This window comes from Sitodiplosis mosellana, unplaced genomic scaffold (assembly GCF_009176505.1).
Source record: "Sitodiplosis mosellana isolate CC-2019 unplaced genomic scaffold, AAFC_SMos_1.0 Smas_scaffold_6165, whole genome shotgun sequence".
Lineage (NCBI taxonomy): Eukaryota > Metazoa > Arthropoda > Insecta > Diptera > Cecidomyiidae > Sitodiplosis > Sitodiplosis mosellana.
This window is the reverse complement of record NW_022601406.1, coordinates 1,093,262-1,117,366: the sequence shown is the minus strand read 5'-3', so window position 1 is coordinate 1,117,366 and position 24,105 is coordinate 1,093,262. Positions and strand designations below refer to the sequence as shown.

General features: G+C 39.1%; 2 protein-coding genes across 4 annotated transcripts in view; both read left to right on the top strand.

The window, feature by feature from the left end:
- The first annotated feature begins 323 nt into the window (after positions 1–323).
- Positions 324–3,409, top strand: LOC129574647 (CDK5RAP1-like protein). Its single transcript, XM_055456934.1, has 6 exons — positions 324–868; positions 1,015–1,307; positions 1,646–2,178; positions 2,499–2,599; positions 2,747–2,896; positions 3,033–3,409. The coding sequence occupies exons 1-6, from the start codon at positions 413–415 to the stop codon at positions 3,282–3,284; spliced, it is 1,785 nt and encodes a 594-aa protein (XP_055312909.1). The 5' UTR covers positions 324–412; the 3' UTR covers positions 3,285–3,409.
- An 11,001-nt stretch (positions 3,410–14,410) lies between these two features.
- The window catches only part of LOC129574587 (uncharacterized), a 25,407-nt gene continuing 15,712 nt past the window's right edge, over positions 14,411–24,105 (top strand). Inside the window, exons 1-2 of one of the 3 annotated variants that reach the window (XM_055456779.1) lie at positions 14,415–14,469; positions 16,269–16,362. The gene's annotated coding sequence lies outside the window, so the exon portion shown is untranslated. Of the gene's footprint in view, positions 14,470–16,268; positions 16,363–20,161; positions 20,453–24,105 lie in introns of those variants that run through there. The other 2 variants (XM_055456778.1, XM_055456780.1) reach the window with 2 other exon arrangements.

Here is a 24,105-nt window from a genome sequence, read left to right as displayed (position 1 = left end):
ATTGGTATTGTTCTCTGTTCTGCCCTGTTGATAACACACAGTAGCCACATTTTTTTCATGTTGTGATACTTTTGATATTTGTATCCATATCAAGAGTGTGGATTGTTTTACATCAAAGGTAATGTGTATCTTCTGTTGAATCATTCCTTTTACAGTGAGCTTCATGCAAAAAGGCAAGTACAAAAATCAGAAGAGCTCATACTCACGCATTTACCTATCATCGATTGTTTTTCTCTCTGAAAACCCTGCTCATCAGTTCTACCATCCGTTGTGTGGCGCTGCAAGCGGCCGCATCATTTGACGGGTTTGTATCGAAATGTCTTTTGTTTTGTGTTGACATTTGTTGACAGAAGCCGAAAAGCAGCATGACCGATTTAACATACTATCATTAAATAATAATAAATAAGTTGCAATGCGCTTCTTACACTTAAGAAATCACTTAAATTTTAGTCGTCTCAGTTTAATCAGATGTTTTGTGGAACAAGAGTTTGGTGGGCAAGCTACCATTCGAAATAGTTATGTGCATCAACGGTGTTTTTCATCAAAAGTTGCGGTTAAGTCGAGTGGAAGGCTGCCAGCCAAAGGACCGGGATTGAAAGAGTTTTTAATTGCTGGCAAAAATTCACTGGTCGCACAACCGAATCCAATCACACCCGAAAATACAATTCCATACCTCAACGAAATCGATTACGATGGACACGGTCGTAAAGTGTTTTTCGAAGTGTACGGATGCCAAATGAATGTGAATGACACCGAAATTGTATGGTCGATTTTAAAAGACAACGGTTATGAAAAGGTGCAATCGGCTGAAGATGCCGATGTGGTGCTATTGATGACTTGTGCCATTCGAGAAAAAGCCGAATCAAAGGTGAGGCACACCATTTTGGTGCATTTTTAGAGAGGAAATTTTGGAATTTGGCCGACTTTTCGAGAGTTTTTATTTGCAAATAGTCAACCAGACTTTTATTTTTATCAAGGCTTTGCATCATATTCATTCGAATTACTTCATTTTAGATTTGGTCACGATTGAAACAGCTGGTTGTTGAGAAGAAGAAACGAAAAACTATCGGCAAAATCTATCAAGTTGGCATCTTGGGTTGTATGGCCGAACGACTAAAAACGGAATTACTGGAAAAAGAAAAAAGCGTTGATGTAATCTCTGGACCAGACAGCTATAAGGATCTGCCGCGACTCTTGACGGTCACAAAAAGTGGACAAAGCGCAGTTAATGTACTACTCTCCTTAGACGAAACCTACGCTGACATCGTGCCAGTTCGATTAAATGAAAATGCCGTCACCGCATTTGTGTAAGCAGTTCCATTTCATTTGAGATCTATTTAAATTTTTTAGGAGTTTTTGACGCACAAACGATCAGACGAAAATGTCAATCTATGTCGAATGATATTTGACGACATAAATTTCTAAAGTGAAAATATAAATACCTGAATTATCGCATATGAATGTGAAATATTCAATAGAATATTAATTATCACGATGATAAGTTCCGAATGATTAATCATTATATCGACCGTAGATTAGAATTTCATGAGTTTTCCTGTTTTCCGTCTACCGTTCGAAATTACGCAGTTAACGTGTGATTTGTGTGATTTATTAATTGGTTTTTAATTATTCGCTCAATTATTAGGTCGATAATGCGTGGATGTGATAACATGTGTACGTACTGTATAGTGCCGTTTACGCGTGGCCGAGAACGTTCACGGCCAATTGACACCATCGAAAATGAAGCGAAAATGCTGGCCGACCAGGGTATCAAAGAGATTACACTTTTAGGACAAAATGTGAATAGTTACCGTGATTTATCACAAGATTCAGATCGGGAGAGTCCAACGAATATCGTAAGTGGTTTTAAAACGGTATATAAAACGAAAAAAGGTGGAATGAGATTTGCGGAATTGCTTGAGCGTGTGGCTGCGGCTGTGCCTGAAGTTCGTATCCGATTCACATCGCCTCATCCGAAAGATTTTCCCGATGAAGTGTTGCATGTGATGCGCCAATATCCAAATATCTGCAAAAACATTCACATGCCGATTCAATCGGGTAACAATGCTGTTTTGGAACGAATGCGTCGTGGATACACGAAAGAAGTGTATCTAGATCTAATCAAACATATTCGAAATATCATCCCTGGCGTGAGTTTCTCGAGTGATTTTATTACAGGTAATATTCATTCACGGATAATTTTCCATTCGTTTCTATAGGAGTTAAAAAGAGTTTTCTCGCGAAAATGAATCAAAGCAAAATAAAAAATTAGTGTGTTTAGTTTCTTTTCAATTTGCAAACGTAAACGATTTTCGTTTGAATTCCTTCATTCAAAAGTTCTTCGCAGAGATATGGCATTGAATATTGATGTTTGAGTTAAAATTGAATATTGGTTGGAAGAAAAACTTGAATATTTTCAAAGTTTTCTTGATCTGACAAATCAAGAGAGAGAGAGAGAGAAATCTAACAAAGTTTTCTTCAAAATTGGCTCTACATAGGATTCTGTGGTGAAACCGAAGCGGAATTTGCCGATACACTATCGGTAATGAATCAAGTGAAGTATCACATGGCATTTATGTTTGCGTACAGTATGAGAGAGGTAAGTTGATTTCTGTGTGTTGCAAACGAAAAAGAAATAAAATAAACAAAAATGTTGTCGAAAGAACTGGAATAAAAGAAAAAAAAATTGTACCAAAACTGGTTGTCGAGACAAACACAAATCAATTAAATTTCGTTGGAAAAACAGAAAACAACGGCCCATCGACGGTTTGTAGACGATGTGCCTCAGGATGTAAAAAATCGTCGTGTCTTCGAGATGGCACAGGTGTATCGAGCTGGTGCTGAAGAGCTGAATGCGGCTTGCGTTGGCAAGAAGCAACTAATTTTAATCGAAGGCGTAAGCATTTCAAACGATTTTTTCTCTTCATTCTTTCACTCTCTCTATGTGTGGGCACTCAGAATTTAACTCATTTTCTTCGTTCGTGTTTTTTTTTATTTGATTTCATTCGACCGACCGATGTTATAAAATACAGCAAAGTAAACGATCATCAGAAGCGTACTTTGGACGAAATGAAGCCAACACAAAAGTAATCATTCCCGCCAATGTTGAAATCTACCGTGATTACGAATGTGCCCAGCAACAGGACAACACAAAGCTATCGAATATTCAACCGGGCGATTTTGTTGTCGTAGACATAACAGAATCAAATTCACAAGTTCTCAAAGGAACGCCTTTGTACCATTCGACCATTTCAGATTTTAGCCGAAGGCAGTGTCACAACTGAATTATAAATTGACATTTTGTGTTATATGTACGCAGCAGCAGCGGCAGAACCTTGATTATATATTAATTTACTGTTATTCTGTGAAAATAATAATAATAATAACGAAAATTAGCAGAAAAATCAAATTGTTGGGCTTTTGATAATAAGGATCGAATTAATATCTACTTTGAAATGATGATGATACAATGAACATGTGTCATTAGAAAGAAAATTACTCCGTTGAGGTGTTATGTCAAACTTTGCTTGATTTTTCTATTCCAGCTTGTGACGGCCACCACATCATGATGCAAAGCAATTTAGTTATCTAGTATTATAATGATTTAGTTGAACGAGTGAGCCAATTTATGCACTAGAGTTTAGGTCATTCATCGATCGACAGCTATGCATCACAGCACCTGTGGGCTGCGGCTGCTACTCCTCATAAGGTCCATAAGTGATAATAAGCAGATAAAATTTTAATCATTATTAATGACATTGAATTATTAATCGAATAATTCCGGACTGACGGATCCCCGGATAGATTAAACAAAACATATCTTCAAGTTATATTATGGTATGTGCACCAGAACGGTTTGGCATATGAGCGGCGGAAAAGCGTGTGGCTCAAATGCGTGCGTGTGTGTGTGTGTGTGTGTGCATGATATGGCCAACCGAAAAGCTGTTGAATTGCGAAACACAAGAACCTTTTTTGGTTGAAGCATTATTTTATGACCAATGATCTAAATCGCAGCACGCTCATCGTCAAACGGTACACCGTATAAACACTTTGCTTTGTCTCTTCGCATAACGAGTGGAGTGCTGCTATTATTCTATATTCTAATTCGGTGTGTGTGTGTGTACATGTACGTGGAAACTCAATTAGGAAATGCAGAAAATTTCTGCGCTCATTCCGCTGAATAGGTGGCCTGGTTGCCTGGCTGGCTTGCTGGTTGAAAATTTTTGTTTGCATAACGTGTACGGTATAAATCAGCCGGTTGCTCAATAAATAGATAACTCCATACAGAAATTCTTCGGCAACCGTAATTGTTTGCCCTTAACCAGATGCAAATTAAGGTGAAAAAGAAACGGAACACATAAAGTCCGACTCATTCGCTCGCTCTCTCTTTCTCTCTCTCTCACTCGCACAGAAAGCAGCACCAGGAATGAACAAAAAAAGCACAGCACACACAAAGCATACGTCTAGCGGGCGGCAGGCCCAATAAAGGTGAGCAATCAAAGTTTGTATTCGAGGCACATACAGCATACTGAATCTCAAACGAATCCAGACGGTGGCTGCAGCCAGCAAACACACACACACACACATATATTTTCACTCGGTCGTTCTCGCTACCTCATGTAGCGTTTGCATAACTTCCCAGTATTTCGCAAATTTTAAGTATCAACACAAATAATTCATCGGAATGGCAAGCAAGTGAGCACACAGGCGAGTGAGGTACATTCACCAGTGTGTGTGTGTGTGTGTGTAAATGGAAGTGGAGCTGGCTGTAAGGGAAATTCTTTCGTGCGATGCGATACGATGCGTATAATTACAATGTAATATACGATTTATGTGTATTCAAAACGTTTTCGTTTGGTTTGATTTTGGTTCTGTTCGGTTCGCACATCGGCACACACACACACACACACACCGAGCGCGCATAACACAGAACATAAACACACCAGAGAGATGGTGATTCTCTCTCTTTCTCTCGTTCGCAGGCAAAATAAGTGTGTGTATGTCTATATGCATATCATTTTGTGAAGTTTATTGAGTTTAATTTTAGTTAAGAATGACTTCCTTGTGCTAGCACACACACACACACACACACACGCCCGGCTAACATACCTTGTGCGTCCATATTTCGTCCCACTTTATTAGAAATTTCTATTCGTTTGAATATTTGAGCACATTGCATATTAAAAATGTATCTACGATATGGTTATTTGGTTTTGCTTTTGCTTTTTCTTGAGACGGGAAAGCACATACCCGATATACCATGGCCATGTTCAAAATGAAGCCGACACGCGCGTGTTTATATGAACATTGGACTCTCTAAAGCATACACACACAACGGGAAAAATATCCGTTTCGGTTAAGCCATAAAATATTTTTGATGCTTGAAATTAAATAATTTGTTTTGCATATTGGCCGCTGGATGAATTCAACGGCAACGGCGGTGGCGGTGTCGGCGGCAGCAACGATAAATGTGTTTGAAATTGGCCAGAGCCGAGGCGTTCAACATAATTCTAATTTCAAACACCTTGCAGTCATTGAACCATTTCTCTTGCCTCGTTCTAGTTTTCATTTTATTTCGTTGTTGCTTCTGTTTAATGCAGTCCATTGGATTTTATGTTCATTGAGCACCATGAAACTATCTACTACCTACTAATTCGAATAATGATGAACCGAAAAGTTTGTTGTTGTTTTTATTTTTCGTTCTTGTTTCATTGGATTTTCAAATGGGCTCAAAATACATTACCATCGTTGCCACTGCCACTGCCGCTGGTGCCATAATTCAGTTGAAGCGACAGAAGAAAAAAAAGTATTTCATCGATCCCATCATATCATAAATTCACCATCACAAACGAAATGATTTTCATCATACCGAAGAAGAAAAAAAAAATGTCAAAAGCACTCTTTGAAATTGAGAAGATTGTGTCAAAAAGTTTTGTGCCGATAAGAAATCTCATTTCAATACTGTGCGAACATTTCGGTTCGCATGTCTTGAATCTCTTTCTCTCTCTCTCTCTCTCTATGCTTGTTGCAGGTGATGAAAGTTAAAAGTTTTCCTTCCAGTTTTAGTAAATTGAAATTCTATTCGAATGAAAGTGATTAGTCCACAAAAATATGTGAGACAAGAGAGAAGAGTAGTAGACACTGCTGCGCAGCAATCGAGAGAAGATGGAAAGAAGAAGCAGAAAAAAATAACACACAAGAATTAACATTTCATTTTGCCCGTGTAGCGTTGCATGGGAATCGGGGTTTGGATAAAACATTCTCTGTCATTTCATATTTCACTCTCTTGCTCTGCCAGCAAAGAAGACGAAGACGGGAACCGTATGGGATGCTGATGATGATGTTTGGAATTTGCGACCGAAATCAAACACACATATACAATTCAGTATGTTTCTCGTCATTCGTCACAACGTGATTGCTACCGCCACAGCAGTAAATATATATACACATGGCATATACACATTCGGTGCCGCCGTTTGCTTGCCGTCGCCAATCTCGTACTCAACTCTCGAACTCTGTATAAATTACAAATTTTAATGCTTCTGATTCGGAAATAAATTAATTAACTTCCAAAGACTTGCTTTTCTTTTGCATTAATTCATTAAATTGTGCGGATGGGAAGTGCGAGAGCGTGTAACGAATGAATGAAATGTTGGAGCGTGTGTGTGCGCGCGAGCGCGCACCTTTGGTTCACTCGCGCTTACACTGAATTTATGCAATGCCAAAACGGGACCCAGTGGAAAACTTATCAGGGGCATTTAAAAGAAGGAGATGACGATGACGATGACGATGATGATGAAGAGCAAAAAAAAAACAGAAAACAAAAACAACAACCAACCAACCAGCGTCAAAGCTTCAAGAGCGCTCCTCACACTTTGGCTTCAATGGTTGTGTACATTGTGTTAGCATGGCGTGTGTTAGAGCGACAACAGAAGGCATGCACTGTACTTTTGCCGCAATATACACACAATGTTGTTTGTGTGTGTGTGTGCACTGTGCACCACATTTGAGAATGAGCGGGCGCTCACGCACATTCAAGCTCACGAGAGAGTGTCATCGATGCACATGTACCAATTTCCCATTGTATTTCTAGTTCTCGTTGCCAATTGTGTGTTGGATGTTTGTTGGGTTTTTTTTTGCGCGCGCTCAAATAGACACGGAACAACTTATAGAGGACGAGAGAAATAGAGAGCGCGCGCGCTGGTGTATTTTCCGATCAAACTGGTGAAGACTATCTCACCTTCTGCTGTTCACACACAGCACTCAATGAACGTAAAATGATGCATGTGAAATTACCTTTTTTGTTGATGCCGTCATCGTAGCTGTTACTGTTGCTGCTGCTGTTGTTGTTGTTGTTGTAGGTGCCGCGCGTTGTCGTTCATTCGTTTTTCGTTTCGTTGAGAAAGTTGTTTTCAACGAACGCACAACAAATAATAGTTATACTTCTACTGGAAACATTTTTACGACTTTTCTGTATGCTGCACACATTTTTCTTTCTTTTTCTTTTCGTTTTTTCTTCTCTTCTTTTTTTGTTTTTTGTTTTTCTTTCGTTTTCTTTCCACATTTCTCGGAGAGTCGCGATGTGTTTATCAATCTGTGAATTGAGGTGCGCTGACGAGCGTACGTTCGCTCGTATTCATTGATCCACTGATTAATAAAGTAAATCGACGTAATGTTTATTACTGATTTTAAACGACAAACTAATTTGCACATCGTAGCCCATCTGTTTTCTTGTCGACAATGTTCAATTAAATTGCGATGCGAGCGCAGATTGTAAGAAGAGACCGAGTGCCCCATGCCATGACAGAGCATCGTACGCTCGAAAAATATAAAATTGCAGCATAGAAATCAAACGTATGATTAATCGCTGACAACATTTGGCGAGGCTCGAGTGTTCGAGCCAACGGAGAGAAAGACAGAAAGCAAGCAGAAGATAGAGAGAGAGAGAGAGGGAAAGAGAGAAAGAATTGATGTTAATCGATGACAAATCAAATATGTGCGACGATTTGTTTTCATTTTTCGTTTCTTTTTCTTTTCTTTTCGAAAACGAGCATGAAAATGACCAACAAAAAAAAAGAAATTCACCGACATGAAAATGCGACAAACAAACGAAGAAAATTGCCTCATATCATTTTTAAAAATAGAGAGACAACCGTCAACTCAATAATTTAGTCATGATGTGTGTGTGTGTGCTTTTATTTTACTGCTTTGGCCGCGAGTCAAGCGAATTGTTTGCTAATTTGACCGATTAACAAGCGACAGAGAGAAATTCGATAAAATAGTATGGTTGGACGTTATGTGGTGTGCAACAGTATGTCACCGAAAATCGATCATGCAACAAACATAATTGTCGTGTTTGTGTGTTTAGTTCGCGAAAAAAAAACAACAGCAGAAAAGCAAATGGTCCGTGCCCATGCGCTGCACTACTAGTCGGTATATATATATATATATCTAATGGTGGTAAGTCACCACATTTTCCAAATGCATGCAGCCATGTGATTTTTCATTAGCACAAATCGAGGTCTCTCTGGTTGTACACATAAAATACATCTATACACATTGCACTCACTCGCTCGTTGGTTAGCGCGCGCACCTTGCTCATGAGCTTGAACACTTGAATTTCACTTTTGATCGAGTTTTGTTAAACAATAATCATAATTTTGTGCATTTGTTTTTTCTTCATTTCAAATGAAGGCAATGAACAACCAGAGAGAAAAGTAAGAAGAAGATATAAGTCAGTCAGGCAGCCAATTCTCTCAACCATGCAGTCGGTCTGCAGTCTTTCTTTAAACGTTTTGGTGAGAAGAATCTCATCGTAATTTCCTGTACGTATAAATGACACAGATCTCAGTCTTTACTGCCTTTTAAGTATAGTCATAAAAAATGGGTTCGTTGCTGTGGTTCTTCTACTGCACTGCCGCTTCTGTTGCTGTTGTTGTTGTTTTCTTTTTATGGCCATCATCTTATGAACATGATCTCAGTCCAAAATCATTTGAGAATTGACGCGTTTGAATTCTCTCTTTCATTTGATTGCATCAAAGACGATGTGATGGTGTTCGCACCACATACTATGTCTATGTTCCGTGTGCATTTTTTTCTTGTACCTATCCAAAGGAGTTGGTTTTCTTTTCTTAATCGTCTCCGTCGTCATCGACGTGTGTTTCTCATTTCGTTTTGGTTTGTGTTAGGCCATCGGATCGTGGCAGTGCGGAGAGCTAATGAGTAGCCATGTAAAAATTGGTGCGGTTCGGAATCGTGGAATGGAATGAGGTAGAGCAGGTCTGAGCGAACGAACGAACGAGCAAAGTGGCAACGATTGTGGAGACAAAAACCGGAGACACACCAAAGATGCAGCCAGTGCGAGTGCATCTAAGATGAATGCTGAATCAAATGAGAGAAGACACACTGAGAGAGAAAAGGGGGCAAAAAGAAGAAATGAAATAACAGCGATAAAGAAAGAGAGAGAGAGAGAGAGAAAGAGAAGAAAAGAGCGCGCGCGCGCATACACACCAAATGAAAATACCTCATTCGACATGGAATTTTTCTCATATCATGCATTAACTCTGACAGACGGAACGAAAGTCGAATATTGAAACCGACAACACGGTTGAGATTACATGTATGCGCTATCCATGGAGCTCTAGCTCTCTCGATCTCGAGCGAACAGCGGCATCAGCAGCAGCAGCAAACAGTAGAGCGAGATACGTTCATAAAAATGAAAACGAAGACACCACACTACTTCTTTGGAGTTGGTTTATCAGGTCATCGTTCAAATATACACATTGTTGCACATATAAAAAGCGCTTGGCGATGCTGTTACGAAGACGGAGACAACGACAACCAAGAAAAGCGAGAAAGAGAAAGAGAAAGAGAGAGCGAGCGAGAATGAACGCACAATGCATATGATATTGCACTGTATCACACGAAAGAATGCAGCGTTCTAAAATTACCTCTCTGGTGTAGCGAGATACTTTGTAGCAAATGAAAGGCACCAAATCGTGTTTGATTTATTTTCGTTTCACTATTCTCCCTGGCATCAAGTGAATATTTTTTTTTTGCGTTCATCGATTCGAAGGATGGAGCGAGAAGTGAACGATGGAAAGACACAAAACGTATAATAGAATGTTCATTCGTGTGTATGTGAATGTGTGTATGTATGTGTGCGTGTGCTTGTGCTGCACATTTCAATGCTCACACCAAAATCGGGTGGGTGAAGTCAAATGAATTGGAATCAAATATTCGTGTATGTAACGTTTATTGTTCCTTCGGCCTCTTGGTCGGTCGTTCTTTCTTTCTCTCGCTCTCCTGCACTTTTCCATTCGATGTATTTCTGTTCGATGCATGTTGTCTAGTTATGAAGAATGTGTACGAAAACAGCAACAACAACATCATCATCATCAAAATAACACAAACACATGCATATGATCTCTCGGTGCGCAACACACATATCCAATGCATACCTGTGCCCTGGCTCATAATAATAATAATAATATGAAAACAGAAGAGAAAAAAGAATCATGATCGTAATCGTTTTTGACGTCGTTGATTTCGTCTTGTAATTTTATGGATTGTGTTCATGTTTTCTCTCTCTCTCTCTCTCTCTCTCTCTCTCTCTCTCTCTCTCTCTCTCGAAAATCGAAATCGTCTTCGGTGTGTCTCGATGCATTGCATTCAATATAATATATGATATTGCCATTCCTGTAGAAAATGCAGATTATCACCGCCAGCCCCGAAAATCATTTGTAATTCCAATTGAAATTCTTCTTGTTATGGTGTGCATTCATAATTTATTGCATGAAAAAACACGGGCCCAAATGAAAATCATCCCATTTCGGCAGCAACAGCAGCAGTAGCAGCAACACCATATCGCATTATTTTAGTAGCAATGGGACCCTTGTGGAAAAAAGGAGAGAAACAACCAAGTCATATGATTTTAATGCTCATGCATTTGACCATTAATCAATCACGCTTGAAAAAATTCCAATTCTTGTATTCGGATTCATTGAATGAAAATTCAATGAAATTTGTTTGTCTTAAATTGGCCTCATGAATGGCCCGATTTTATCGATCATTGTGATCTTAGTTCAAAACCTAACAAATTACAAGTTAAGATGTCCCAAAACGATTGGATACATCGCTTTTTGCACAAGGGAAATATTGTATACACACACTGTGTGCATGTTTGTACATTGTGTGACCAGCATGCATTCGGTCCGGTGCCGTTTTTCACCGATTCATACATCCATTATCCATTCCGTCTAAAACTGTTGATGTTATCCAATAAATTAATAAGACTCTGTGCAAATTCACATTTAGTTTGAGGAATTTGATGATTTTCGGTTTGATTCACTGGCATTTGCGTCGCTCGGTCTCATTCTCTCGCTCTCTCTCTCTCTCTCTCTCTCTCTCTCTCTCTCCCACCGTGTGCTTGTTCCTCTCATGCTCTTGCTCTTTGGTTGCCGATATGTGAGCGACCGATGCCCAGTTCGCCTAGCATGTCTCATTCTCTCACTAATTCCAAATTATACATTCGATGTACTCACGTGCAATAAGTCGGTTAGTATTTCTGGCCGAACGCACACTCACATTGCACATTGTGCTGTTGCTTGCCCGCTGCTGTTGTGCTATCCGCTTGACTATCTGTGTACATGCTGTGCATAGAGCTGTGCATCAAATTAATCGCCTTTGATACCTGCGCACTGGATCAACAAATATTTGATTGTGCATTTCAAAGCTTGTTTATCGCATTTCTAGCCATTACTCTAGCAGAAAGCCAGAGGTAAAATGACTGCATACCAAAAACGTTACGTGCAATTGGTTCGTTCATACATGCTGTTGTTGTATTTTTTCTGTTTCGTGTATGTGTGTGTGTGTGTGTGTGTGTGTGTTTTCATTATTTCATTCTCTATTTTATGGTAAATGTGTGAAAGAAAGAGCGAACACGTTGCCGATATGTATGCTCTCATCATGCTTTTGCTCGCGCACACATGCTCTCGCTCACTGTTGCTGCCGCTTCCACTGCCGCCATCGTCATCCCCTCTGCTGCTGAACTACCTATATGATATAGCATGTTTGAGATATTTAGACTAAAAGCAAAATTGGTCGTAAAATCAAAACTGTGCAATGAACTGTTAGTTGTTAGCGCGTTGCTATAAATTGCCTGGCAAAATGTATTAAAAGTGCGTTCGAAAATTACTTTGACTCGACGAATGATGTCAAGCAAGTACTTTGCAACGGGGCAAAGCGAAGAAGAAGAAGAAGAAAAGCAGTGACTGACCAAACGAACGAAGAAAACAATTTTCATGAGCAACACTTTTTAGCACAACATAAAATGTAATATGTTACACTTTTATGTGTGAATATAAACTAAAAGGACAACCGCTACATTTTCTCGTGTCAGCCAACCAGTCAGCCAGCTGAAGAATCGGTTCGAGGAACCGTTGAAAAATGCAAACTCAATGCGTTTTTTTCTTCTCTTCGCTTCTTGTTTGTTGCTGTTTTGTTTGCCGTGGATTGACAGTGAATCAATCGCTCATCATATTTTTGATAGAGACACGAAGGAACGACGAAACACTGCCAGACACAATTGCGACTGAACAAAGATGAAGCTAACACACCTTTCTATTTAAATGCGTGTCTCGTCTTCATTCTTTTCTTTCTTTCTTTTCTCTCTCTTTTTTCTCTCGTCCACCGATCGTTTCGTAGTAAAATTTAAATTTTGTCTCATGAAATCACAGCCGATCGATTCCGTTCCGGGTGAGTGTGTGTGTGTGTGTGTGTGTGCGCTCATTTCCAAAAAAAGCGAACGCAATAAATATCGTCGCCATTTGATTCATACATCAAAGCGCGACCAAACCAAAAATAAATATTTCTGTCCAAAAACAAAAGCCCGTAAAAAAAGAGTGTCATACCACAATAACAAAGTGAATCGCATAGTAAACCGAAATAAATAACAAACAACGGCCGAGTACAAATGAATATACGAGCAAATGAGCGAGCGCGTGAGTGAGCACAGTTGCGTTATCTCTCATATTTCCACTTGTTGAACGCATCAAGGTGTTTGATCGATGTCATTCCATCTCTGCCTTGCACTTGGATGCGGGCTCGCTCGATTTCATTCCGATTTGGTGTGTGTGTGGGTCGTATCACTATGAAGCAGGCGAATCGTTTCATCATCCGTCCCTTTCCTCTCTCTCTCTCTCTCTCTCTCTCTCTCTCTCTCTCTCTCATTGTGAGTTGTGTGTTGCAAAGTTATTGTTATTATCATCAAAGAAAAAGATGATATCGTTTTGTGTGCCGATACTGCCGCTGCCAAAACAGCAACAACAAAAACAAACAGCACTTACAAAAATATGTGTCTTTCGCACTGTCAGTGCCTGTACAGACACAGTGATATGTACATATGCAATCGGCGAGAGAATCGGCCGAATGAACGAATACATGAGCATTGCTTTGGTATTTTTTAATGATTATATATTTGTACTTCTGGTTGTATCTCTTCTTTGTCCAGGGTTGATAGTGAATGTGGCCATTGTTTGTATGCATCGAAAACCCTTTTGCCAATCCCTAGAGTCCACATCCAACTGGCTCTTGCGATGGCACTCGCCGAAATCGCTCGAAAATACCCTGCCGAAAATGTTACGTGTAAATTGTATGTACGAGATGTTGTGTCACTGAAGCCCGAAGATGTCTTTCGATTCATCGTCGTCGTCGTCGTCGTCGTACCAAGGAATCACAAATTGAATCAAACACTAAAATCATCCGCCATAAACAAATCTTCGCTGTGTGTTGCCGTATGTTGTGCTCGTTTTATTCTTCGTTGTTGTTTTTTTTTGTTCATTCGCTTTTTTTCTTCTTCCTCTTCACCTTACACTGATTCCACCATCACCGCCGTCGTCGCCGTCGTCATCGCTGTTGATGTCGCTATTGCTGCTGCTGAACGACTGCAACACACCGCACACTACCTGTGATATGTGTGTGAGCATGTGTATGTTGTCATTGTTGAAAATTGAGCGAGAACTGAGAGTTCGTTGTGTATGGTGCGTGTGTTTTCAATGTATGAGGCCTTTGAGCGGTTTCGACTCTCTCGTCTGTTTACATGTATTCAGAATATATACACAAATCTATTCTCTCTCTTACTTGCTGTTTTTTCGCCTTCTTCTTCTTTCTCGTTATGAAATTGTTTTCTCTGATTCTCTCTTCGTTCGAAACAGCGAGAGAGCAAGAGAAATTAAAAAAAAAACCGAGAGAAGAAGAAGAAGAAGAGAAGTGAAGAGAATGAAAAAAAAAACACAGAGGAAAAAAAATCAACAGAGAGACAATAAGCAAAACCAGTAACTGAGAAACTATGAAAAAAATGCGGTATGTGAGTAGACCTCACATTCTTAAGGCGTACAATTTCAATTTGAGTCTTTAGTTGGTTTTTAAATCTCGTTGCAGGTAGTTGCGTTCGGAACATATATCAGTGTGGTGTGTGATTTTTTTGAGTTTGTTCTTTTTTTTCTTCATTTCATCTTCCTTCTGATATTTTTGTAGAGATGATATTTTTTTTTTTTTCGTTTTATCATTTTTATTCACATTTTTGATTTTTCGTTTCATGCCATATTCTGGTTTGATTTTTTTCCGTTTTTTTCCCCTTTTATTTCTGAATATAATTTGTTTGGATGCCTTTTTTTCCATGTTTGTTCAGTTTTTGGTTTTGAAAAAAGAAGAAAAAATAATATGTAGTGTTGGACCGAAAAAAAGAGCAATAGAGAAATTATTCGTTTGGTTATTTTACAATAATTATTTTTTTTGGATTTAATTTTTACTCTCGTCTTTCGAATTTTATGTTGTCTTTCGTTTGCATGTTTCGGTTTTTCTTCTTGATCGACGAAACAACCAAAGATCGTTATATCAGGAGATTGTTCTTCATTATTTTTTCAACATATCAAATCGGTTCGTTCGAATGCATACACAAAGTTTTCTGTTTCCAGTTAATTAATTTTTGGTTCGAGGCTGCGCAATGACATTATCAAATGTTGGATCGTTTGATTTTCGGTTGCTTTAATTTCTTTGGATGCATTGTTAAGTGTGCTGTTTTCCTGTGCATCTGCACTCTGTGTGTGTGTGTGTGTGTGTTCAAAATTGTTCAGCGAATATTCAAGAGAAAAAAACTGTTTACATTTTATTGTGCCATTTGCATTCGATTAAACATTAATTAAATGACCCGCAATAAACCGAATCACAGTAGACAAGTGTCTGTTTGTTGTTGCATATACGAAAGAATTTCGAGTAAAAAAGCTCGCTCAAATTAAAAAGCAGTGAGCGCGAACAATTTGAGCGAGAGGCGCATACGATGAGATACAGAGATAACGTGAACAATATTCCAAACAACGTCACATACACACCAGAGTATGCACACAGCGTAAATTATTATTAATAGATTCTTTTCATTTTTCGTTGTTGCTCGCTTGCTCGTTGCTGTTATTACTTCTCTTTTTGGGCTGTAATAAAATTGTTACCAAAATCATGAAAAACTAAAATGATGCCAGCTAGCGAGCGAACGAAAGAGAAAAAAAAGCAGTCATGAGATGCGCAAAAATATCGTTTTTTTTGTCAAACACGCAAAACGGCAACCAAACAAGAACAGAATGAATCGATGGAAGGAAGAACGGAACGGAAAGGGAAGGGAAACAAAACTTATTGTAAACACACATTCTTCCAGCACATTCCTGTAGCTCGGCACAATGCTCTCTATCTCTCTTTTCAGCCTCTTTTCGGTGTGTCTCTTTCATATTATCTGTATTATTATTATTTTTTTTTTTTGGTCCGTTGTTTGCCTCATCTCTTCGTCTTCACGTACAGAACAACATAAATATTTGCGCGTTCACTATTTACAAGATTGGCTCATCAGTTTTTTTGTCTTTTTTTTGCCTCCATTCTATTGCTCGATCGCGAATGAGCGACAAAATTCCATAATTTGATTGATCCAAACCATAAACGGCAAGTGTTTTGCATTAATTTTATTTTTTTCTGTTGAAGTGAATGTGATGAGAATCATGTGAATAAATGAATTATAGTTTTCTCAGGCTGTATTTCGTCTGACATTACAACACATAGTCTCTGCCCATTTTCATCTAGTGGTTAAGTGATAAGCAGTGAAAATTTACACCATCACACCAACCGAAATATTTTGATGTTTGTTGATTTTTGTTTCGGTTGTTATTGTTTGTTTTCGTTCACATCCCACCTACACACAATGGCCCCACAATGATGTGTTATCGTAGTGCGAAAGTTTCAGGTCCGAGAATGAGAATGACATTACCATTGGATCTCGAATGTGCTATTTGTGTACGTCAAAACCAGCGCTTCTGTTGTTCGGTAAGCTCGTTAGGTTGTCTTAATTAATGTGCTATAAAGGTGTAATTTGAAATAGTTCATTGCGAACGAAAATGAACAAAAAAAAAATCTATATTACGATAATGCTCGTTAAATGGTAGATGGCTGATATGTTTAATGAACATCGACATCGTGCAAACAAACAAAACTCTTTTGCGGACGCGAGCGCGTGAGCGCACTATTCAGGTGGAAAATAAAACGCTTGGAGGCCTCACTCTATATCACTTCTCTCTCTCTCTCTCGCTCTCAATCCCGAATCTATATTTATGTCGGTGCTTGTATGTATGTGTGTAAGTTGTACTTGTGACCGACTGACTATTTTTGTGGTTTATTGAAATTTTTCTGCAGTTTCACTTGGTGAGCTAGCTAGCATTTTGCCCGCGCGCTCGCGCATACACACAACAGCATAAACAACATCATAACCACCTGTTGAATTGTTTGAGAATCAGGTTTTTGTTTACATTAGTTTTTGTTGTGACTGAGAACTTGGGTAAACATTCGAATTAAAACGAGAAAATTATACACCCGACTGTCGGCATGTTTGTGTGTGTGTCAATGGCTGTGGTTGTGTCTGTGTCTGATATCGTGCGCCCCATTGCAATCATACGATTTTCGATGGATAACAATTGCGATATTCGAGTGTTTGACCGCCTCTCACCATAACTAATCGCTCCGATCATAAATATAGAACTGAGAGAGAGAGAGAGCGAGCATTACGAATGACCCAAATCCAATTGCATCGATTGCCTCATTCAGTTCTCGTTTTTTTTCTGTTCAACGGTGACAATTCAGCCGACATTAATTGCATTGGAATTTTTTTTTCGTTCACATATATTCACGTAACCGCTCGGGATGGATTTAGTTGTTGATTTTTTTTCTTCCTCATTCGACCGATCACAAAATGTTCTTTCCTCACGGCAAAACAGCGACACAGCTACCGTCCACGATGACGACAAATAATGGCTATGGGCGACAGACGACAACCATTCACAACATTTACCATATTTAACGAGTGACAATAATAATTTCACTCGATTCATATTTTTTTTCAATTCCATTCAATGACTCGCGCTCCATTCTGAATCCGCACTGTCAATTATGGGCAAGCAACTAATAATTCCGTTTTGGTTCAATTCTAAAAATCATGAAGTTTCACTTGTTTTTTTCCTATTTCCATTATTTTCTCATTCAATACACCATAGCCGTGGTCGTGTACGTTGTCGAACGATTTTTCTCTATCTATGTGTGGACTAGTTTTCATTTCTGTTTGTATGTGTGTCATACAGACACACATACAGTGTGCGCGCGCGAGACGTTCATTGAAAAAAAAAGTGCGATTCTTTTGGGTCTACTGCTTTGGTTAATGAGTCGTTTTGTGTCAATTTACCAACAATTAGAAGAAATAATCGGTTTTCTATCTATCTATCTATCTCTCTCTCTCTCTGTGTGTGTGTGTGTGTGTGTATTTGCTAAACAACATTGAGATTTGATAAAAACGACGACGAATAAAAAAATGCAAATGCTGACTGTTGTTCGTTATGTATATTTAGTTGCTGATAATATTAATTGTCTGACGAAATACAATGACAAACACAACCGTTGGATTGCGCCATGACAAAAATGTTTGAGGAAGAATAGTTTCGACGTGAGAGAGCACAGTGGAGGCAGAGAGAGAGAGAGAGAGAGAGAGAGAGAGATAGAAGCATACAACATTCGAAATAGCAACGGCATGAATAGTGAAAATTGAATATGATCCGTGCAACTCGCATTCCAATAAAGATGATGATGATGACGACGATAATAATCACAATGAATGAGCTAATCGATGGCCTCTCTAGCAAAACGATTGAACGTACGAACGAGCAGGCGCGCACACCTTTACTCGTTTCGATTGAAATTTGAATTAAAATATGGACACTTCACTTGAGCTTTTACCATCGAAAATAACCCATAAAGGGCAACTCTTTTTCGGAATGCAAATTGACGACCGCGACGGCGTCAACAGCAACGACGATGACAATAACAACAACGCCAAATAGATGGAGAGAGAGAGAGAGAGAAAAAGAGTCAACATATATATTGAAGTGATAGATAGAAAAGTTTCACTCTGATTATATGTGCAAAGTACGTTTGTGAACTCTCGCAAACAAAAGGCGAATAGAAAACAAAGCCAACGACACATAGTACAGTACAGTACACAGCACCGAAGCAATGTGAACAATACATGTACAAATTATCGGGCGAAATAATATTTACAGTCGGTATCACTCTAATCGTCGTTTGCATTTCAATGCATGATGCTAATTCATCGAACATGCCCGATTGCCAGTGAAAGAGTGTGTGCGAGCGAGAACGAGCGCTCAAAATCACACATGAAATCTCGATGTTGTTGTCGCACAATTTTGGAATTGACGACACAAACCGATGTGCGGTTGCACGATTTTGGCCCTTTACATTTTCAGTTCGGTCGCAGTTTTCAAACTATACGCTCAAATTGTACGACATTTATTCAGTGCTGGTGGTGTTGCTGGTGTCTTTTTTTTCTAGTTTTTTTTTTCAACTTCTTTGCTCTGCGCTCGGGGAGTCTGGCTTGAAAAATATCATACAGCCGTCGTCTGCCCGTTTTGGATAAGACACATACCGAGTTGCGAATGGTGCACATCAGAAAATTTGCTATCGTTATTGCTAGTGAGCCGCAGTTTGTTGTAGCCCCCCATTTTTTGATGTTGCTCTTTTTCTCATCTTCTAATGCAAGATAACACACACATTTCCAAGAGTCGAAAAGGGTTGGATGCGCCACTTCGTATACCACTCGCGCGATGAATAACGACCAACCGACCAAGATAAGAATTTTATGAAGGATTTGTGTCGCAAAGGAATCTCCACAACATTCGTGTTCTGGTGTGCTTTTTTTCTGTTCACTCTATGTCTTTCCTCTGCTCGTCTCTTCCATTCATCATTTCCATTTTATATTTGCATCGCAAGTGCTACTGCTATTGCTGCTGGTGGTTTTTAATGCTTATTGCTGCTGCTACTGCTGCCCACCTGCCTGCCTGCAAAATGAAAGCTTTGGTGAATGAACTACGAAGCAACGGAATAATTACCGCTGCAAAGGTGTTAAGACCAGGGAAAGTTAACGATAATTACCCAACGGCCTAGGCATTTGCATACGAAATATAGATAGATATTACACTTTTTTTTCTCTATCTCTCTTTCTCTCTCTCTCTGTGTGTGTGTATTTATATATGTTTCGTATTCGAAATGGTCGCGCGAAACCAATGCCAACCGTTTATTATTAACCGCATTTTTGCACATAATCTTGAAACGCATAGCGTAACGGGAAAATAAAAGCGCATTTTTTTTCCTTTTATTTGGGTGCTATAAAGATTCGGACCAAACACGAATCGAATAAATTACGATCAATAAACATTTTTGTGATAATTTCATAATTTGAAGCGTCGATAGAGAAAGAGAACGCTACAAAGCTCAAAAGATGCTGGTCGAAAATTTGTTTCAACAAATTTACTACGCATCAGATATCAAGCGTTACATTTTATCAGTGTCAGTTTCAAGTAATGTGTATGGCCAAAATTTTCCACCGCCAAGTATGTAAACCAAGAATGTATTCCAAGCTCGAGAGTGGTGTGTCCTTTTTTTTAGGCAGGCCAAATATTACAGTGGTTGTTCGGTGGTTTGAGAATGGTTTTGAAACATTTCAAAATGTGCTCTCACGACTGAGACAGATTTCAGTTGGAAATGTCACAATTGCCACAGTGAATTTTCGCTGTTTGATGTGTTCATCGAGCTAAAATGTTGTCCCAATTTGCGACGACGACAACGGCGGCGACGAAGACAAGAGATTGAGTGTTTTCGATTTTTAAGAATGGTAGACCCATAAATTCAATAGACGACGATGCCTATCAAATGAGGTGGCGACGACGACGGTGGCAGCTAAGGAAAAACAGCCAACCCAATAAACAAGCTGGTTGATGATCAACGGCAGCCGATTGTGATGGCAATTGCAAATAGCAAAGGAAAATAAACAACACACAACGACGAAGGAATGAATCAAGTAATTCATCTCGGTGGATAAAAATCCGAGAAAAAAAAAACCTTTATAAAATTATTTCGTTTTTTCTTCTTCTCCCATCGTTTGCGTCTTTTGTTGTTTGCCTACTTATTCGGCACACCTTTAACATCTCTCGGCACACAAATGGTGATTCATAGGTGAATGCACTAAAATTAGATTTGATTTCGTATTGAATGTTTATTGTGAACAGAAAAATCACAAAATTTGTGTGTGTTTTTTCTTTCAATTCTTGTGAATTGAGCGAGAGCGACAGAGAGAGAGAGAAGACAACAAGGGAAAAAAACGAACGGCAAACACTGTCGGGAAAAAAGAATGCTTGAATTTTTGGAAGGTGTCGGTGGAAGGTGTCGGTGGAAGAAGAAGAGACAGCCGCAACGTTTCAACGTAAATCGGTGTAGTTTTTTGTGTGTTCTTCTTTCATTTTATATATTTTTTTTGCATATCAAAATCATAATAACCATATTTACATATGCATTTGAATATTAATTTTTTTCTCCCTCTTCTTCTTCTTCTTTTGTCGATTCGCCGGCGAACGTTGCGCAAATTATTAGTATAAAGTGTGCGCAACTGTTTAACGCCCTTCATTCCAATCGCTCTAGCTCAGTTGTTGCTGGTTGTCTTTTTTTCGTGCTCGAGCGTGGTTAAATGCAGGAGTAGAAAAATTTTACATGCAAAATTTCGTGGCAATAAACAACGGGCAAAATACGAAGGCAAAAAACCACAATAAAAACGGCCAAAAATCGCGCTGAGCCCAGATAGTTGACGTGCGCCCGCGAACGAGAATCAAATGATGAAAAATGTGATTTGATTTTATGGCAAACTTTCAAATCGCCAAGAAGAAGCCGAGCAACAACAAAAAAAACTCATACCCAACGCTATGAACAACAACAACAACACGAATACCCGTGTGTATAGCTAGAAAGAAATCGAAACGATGACAAAATTAGCATTTTTAAGCCGATTTAACGACCTAGCACAATTCAAATTAAGCGTTCGCATTTTCCCAAATCACATCTGCTTTCCGATGCTTTGGCCGTGTCATCGTTGCCCGAAAAAATCCCTTAGTTGTCTATGGAAAAGAAAACACCGATCGATGTTGTTTTGTTTTAGAAAGCTCACTCCATTTGTCTCATTCACCCATGATTACATATGCAACGTCCAACCACATCAAACATAATTCGTTTTATGATAAATATATAGTTGGCTTATCTCAATGAGCTCGGTCAAAAAAAAAACACATACACACAGTCAGTTCCAATGCAAATTAATTGAATGGATTTTACGAGCGCGAGCGCGCGCTCATGCTCTGATGTACACGTTCAGAATTGTTTTACTTTCTGCTTCTTCGGTGTGCTATCTATGTCTACTTCGGTGAATTTTTCTCTCGCGATTCGAGTGGAAAAAAGCGCGTGTTTTTTCCATCGCGTTTTGTGGCGTGTTCTTTTCATAGTTTTATGTCTCCTTGAGCATATCGCGCAACTGAGGGGGCATTCAGATATAAAATGGATATGGCAAAGATGAAGCGTGTTGCAATTTTTTTGAAGTCTCAGGCAAAACAGAAGAAGAAGAAGAGCGAACGAGCAACAGCAATATCAAGATGAGATGTGCCACAGTGTGTTGCTTGTTGTTTGGCACTTGCAATAATATGCGGTCCAAAAGATGCAAGAGATTCCAAAAAGTGTACGAAAACAACGGCGGCGGTGGCGGAATTCTAAAGAGTGTGTGACGCTAAATGTCAATTATATCACAAGACAAAAGCTAGTGGGTAAAGTGCATAGCATTGGCATGGCGTATGAATTTACCGAATTCGCAGCAAAAACAATAACAACAAAAAGCGAAAGAGATACACTATTTGCAGGCACTATTTTGAAATTCCACAACATTCCATCTCTCTCTCTCTCGTTGCTCGCGCTCTAGTCTCGTGTTGCTCGTTTTGTCTGTTTGTCGCTGATCTCCCTGTCGGCCACAGAAACAAGAATATCGCGAGCGAGCGCGTTGGATTTTATGGTGTGTGCAATTCTCGCCAGCTCTTTGCCAAAGTACCAAACGGCAAAGGTGTGTTGAATTTATAGAAAGAAAAAAAAAGAGCCAACAACAACTCTATAGAAGCAGCAACCACGCGATATATCGTGTGTTATTTGTTACTCATATTAGCTGGTAGTCAGTGCGCTTGTTATATTTATATTTGTCGTGGCTGTGTACAATTATCTATGTGCCTGTTGTGTATTGATGTTGATCGTCCTCTCTCTCACTTCACCTATCTGTCGCTGCCGCCGCTTCTGCTGCTGCTGCTGTGTTTTTTCCTTCAATTTTCAATTCATTTGCTCGGGTAAACGAACGGTTCGCGCATTTGAATGTTAATTCACATTCACAAAAGTTCGCATGGTGATTGAAATATAGGTATAAATGCAATCGATTTTGAATTACTTTATGACCAAAGGCGCATACATCGTGCATATGCACTGAAATGTGCATTCCGTTCAATGTAAAAATAAAACAACAACAACAGCGGCAATAGCGGCATCAGCGAACAAAAAAAAATAACAACAACATAAAATAACACACTCTAACATTTTACTTTTTGTTGCTGTTGTTGTATTTCTGCGTATACTAGATATCGCGTTTTGTATTTCTATTAGCATAGGACTTGAAAAAAAAAACACACATCCATATATATTCGTTCGCTAAATACCTCATTTCCCGCTCACTTCATCTCTTGTGCGCGTACGCGCGCAAGCCCCAGCCAACGAGCGATCTCTTGAGCACATTTGAGCGCATGTGCGCGTTCACTTGCTGCGATTCTACTGGAAATCAACTTTTAGCCGCATATTTTGCTGACTTTTAATCAAGTGACTGATAGGAGAAAACCGAATGGAATCGATCGTTTAAAAGCCCCATTTGGCTAGATATTGGGTACCTGTAACGCGCACGCTGTGTGTGTTTAGTGAAAGTCCGTTAGAATATTCAAAAAATGACCTCGTTCGACTTAAACTATTTTGAAGTGATTTGTGACGAGCGAATGCGCGCGCCATCGTGCCACCGCCGCTTCCACTTCAAACGCATTTCGCAATCATATTTTGTTGACTAGCCAAATGCCAATGTGTTTGTGCTTGAATCTTTCTCTCTCACTCTCTCTATATGCGGGGCAATGTGTGGAATTTTCCCGATTGTTTTGAGAGTGAAGAATTTTTGTTTGAGTCTTGATATCTCTCAGTGCAAAGAGAGGAAAGTGATCTACTGCGTCGATATCTCCCATTATCTCATGAATGTGGATTATTGTTGTCAATCATTAGTAAACATTTACGCCGTAAACGGTATCGTTTTGATCAAGAAAGTGCCGAACATATTTTTGCATCGCATTTCCATTCCCAAAATTGATTTGGCTATTCAATGCCTTTGAAATGTGTCGGCTTTTTTGTCTACCATTTCTGTAAGATGATAGAGTGTCTGATTATAAATGTAATCACGCGTATTATCTAATTTGACTATCAAATACTGAACAAAAACAGAAAAAAATGACAATAGAAATGTTGTTCGGTTTTGATATATTCTTGGAAACTGTTTTACGATCGAGACCAGCAGACACATAGAGAGAGAGAGAGAGAGAGAGAGAGAGAGAGAGAGAGAGAGAGAGA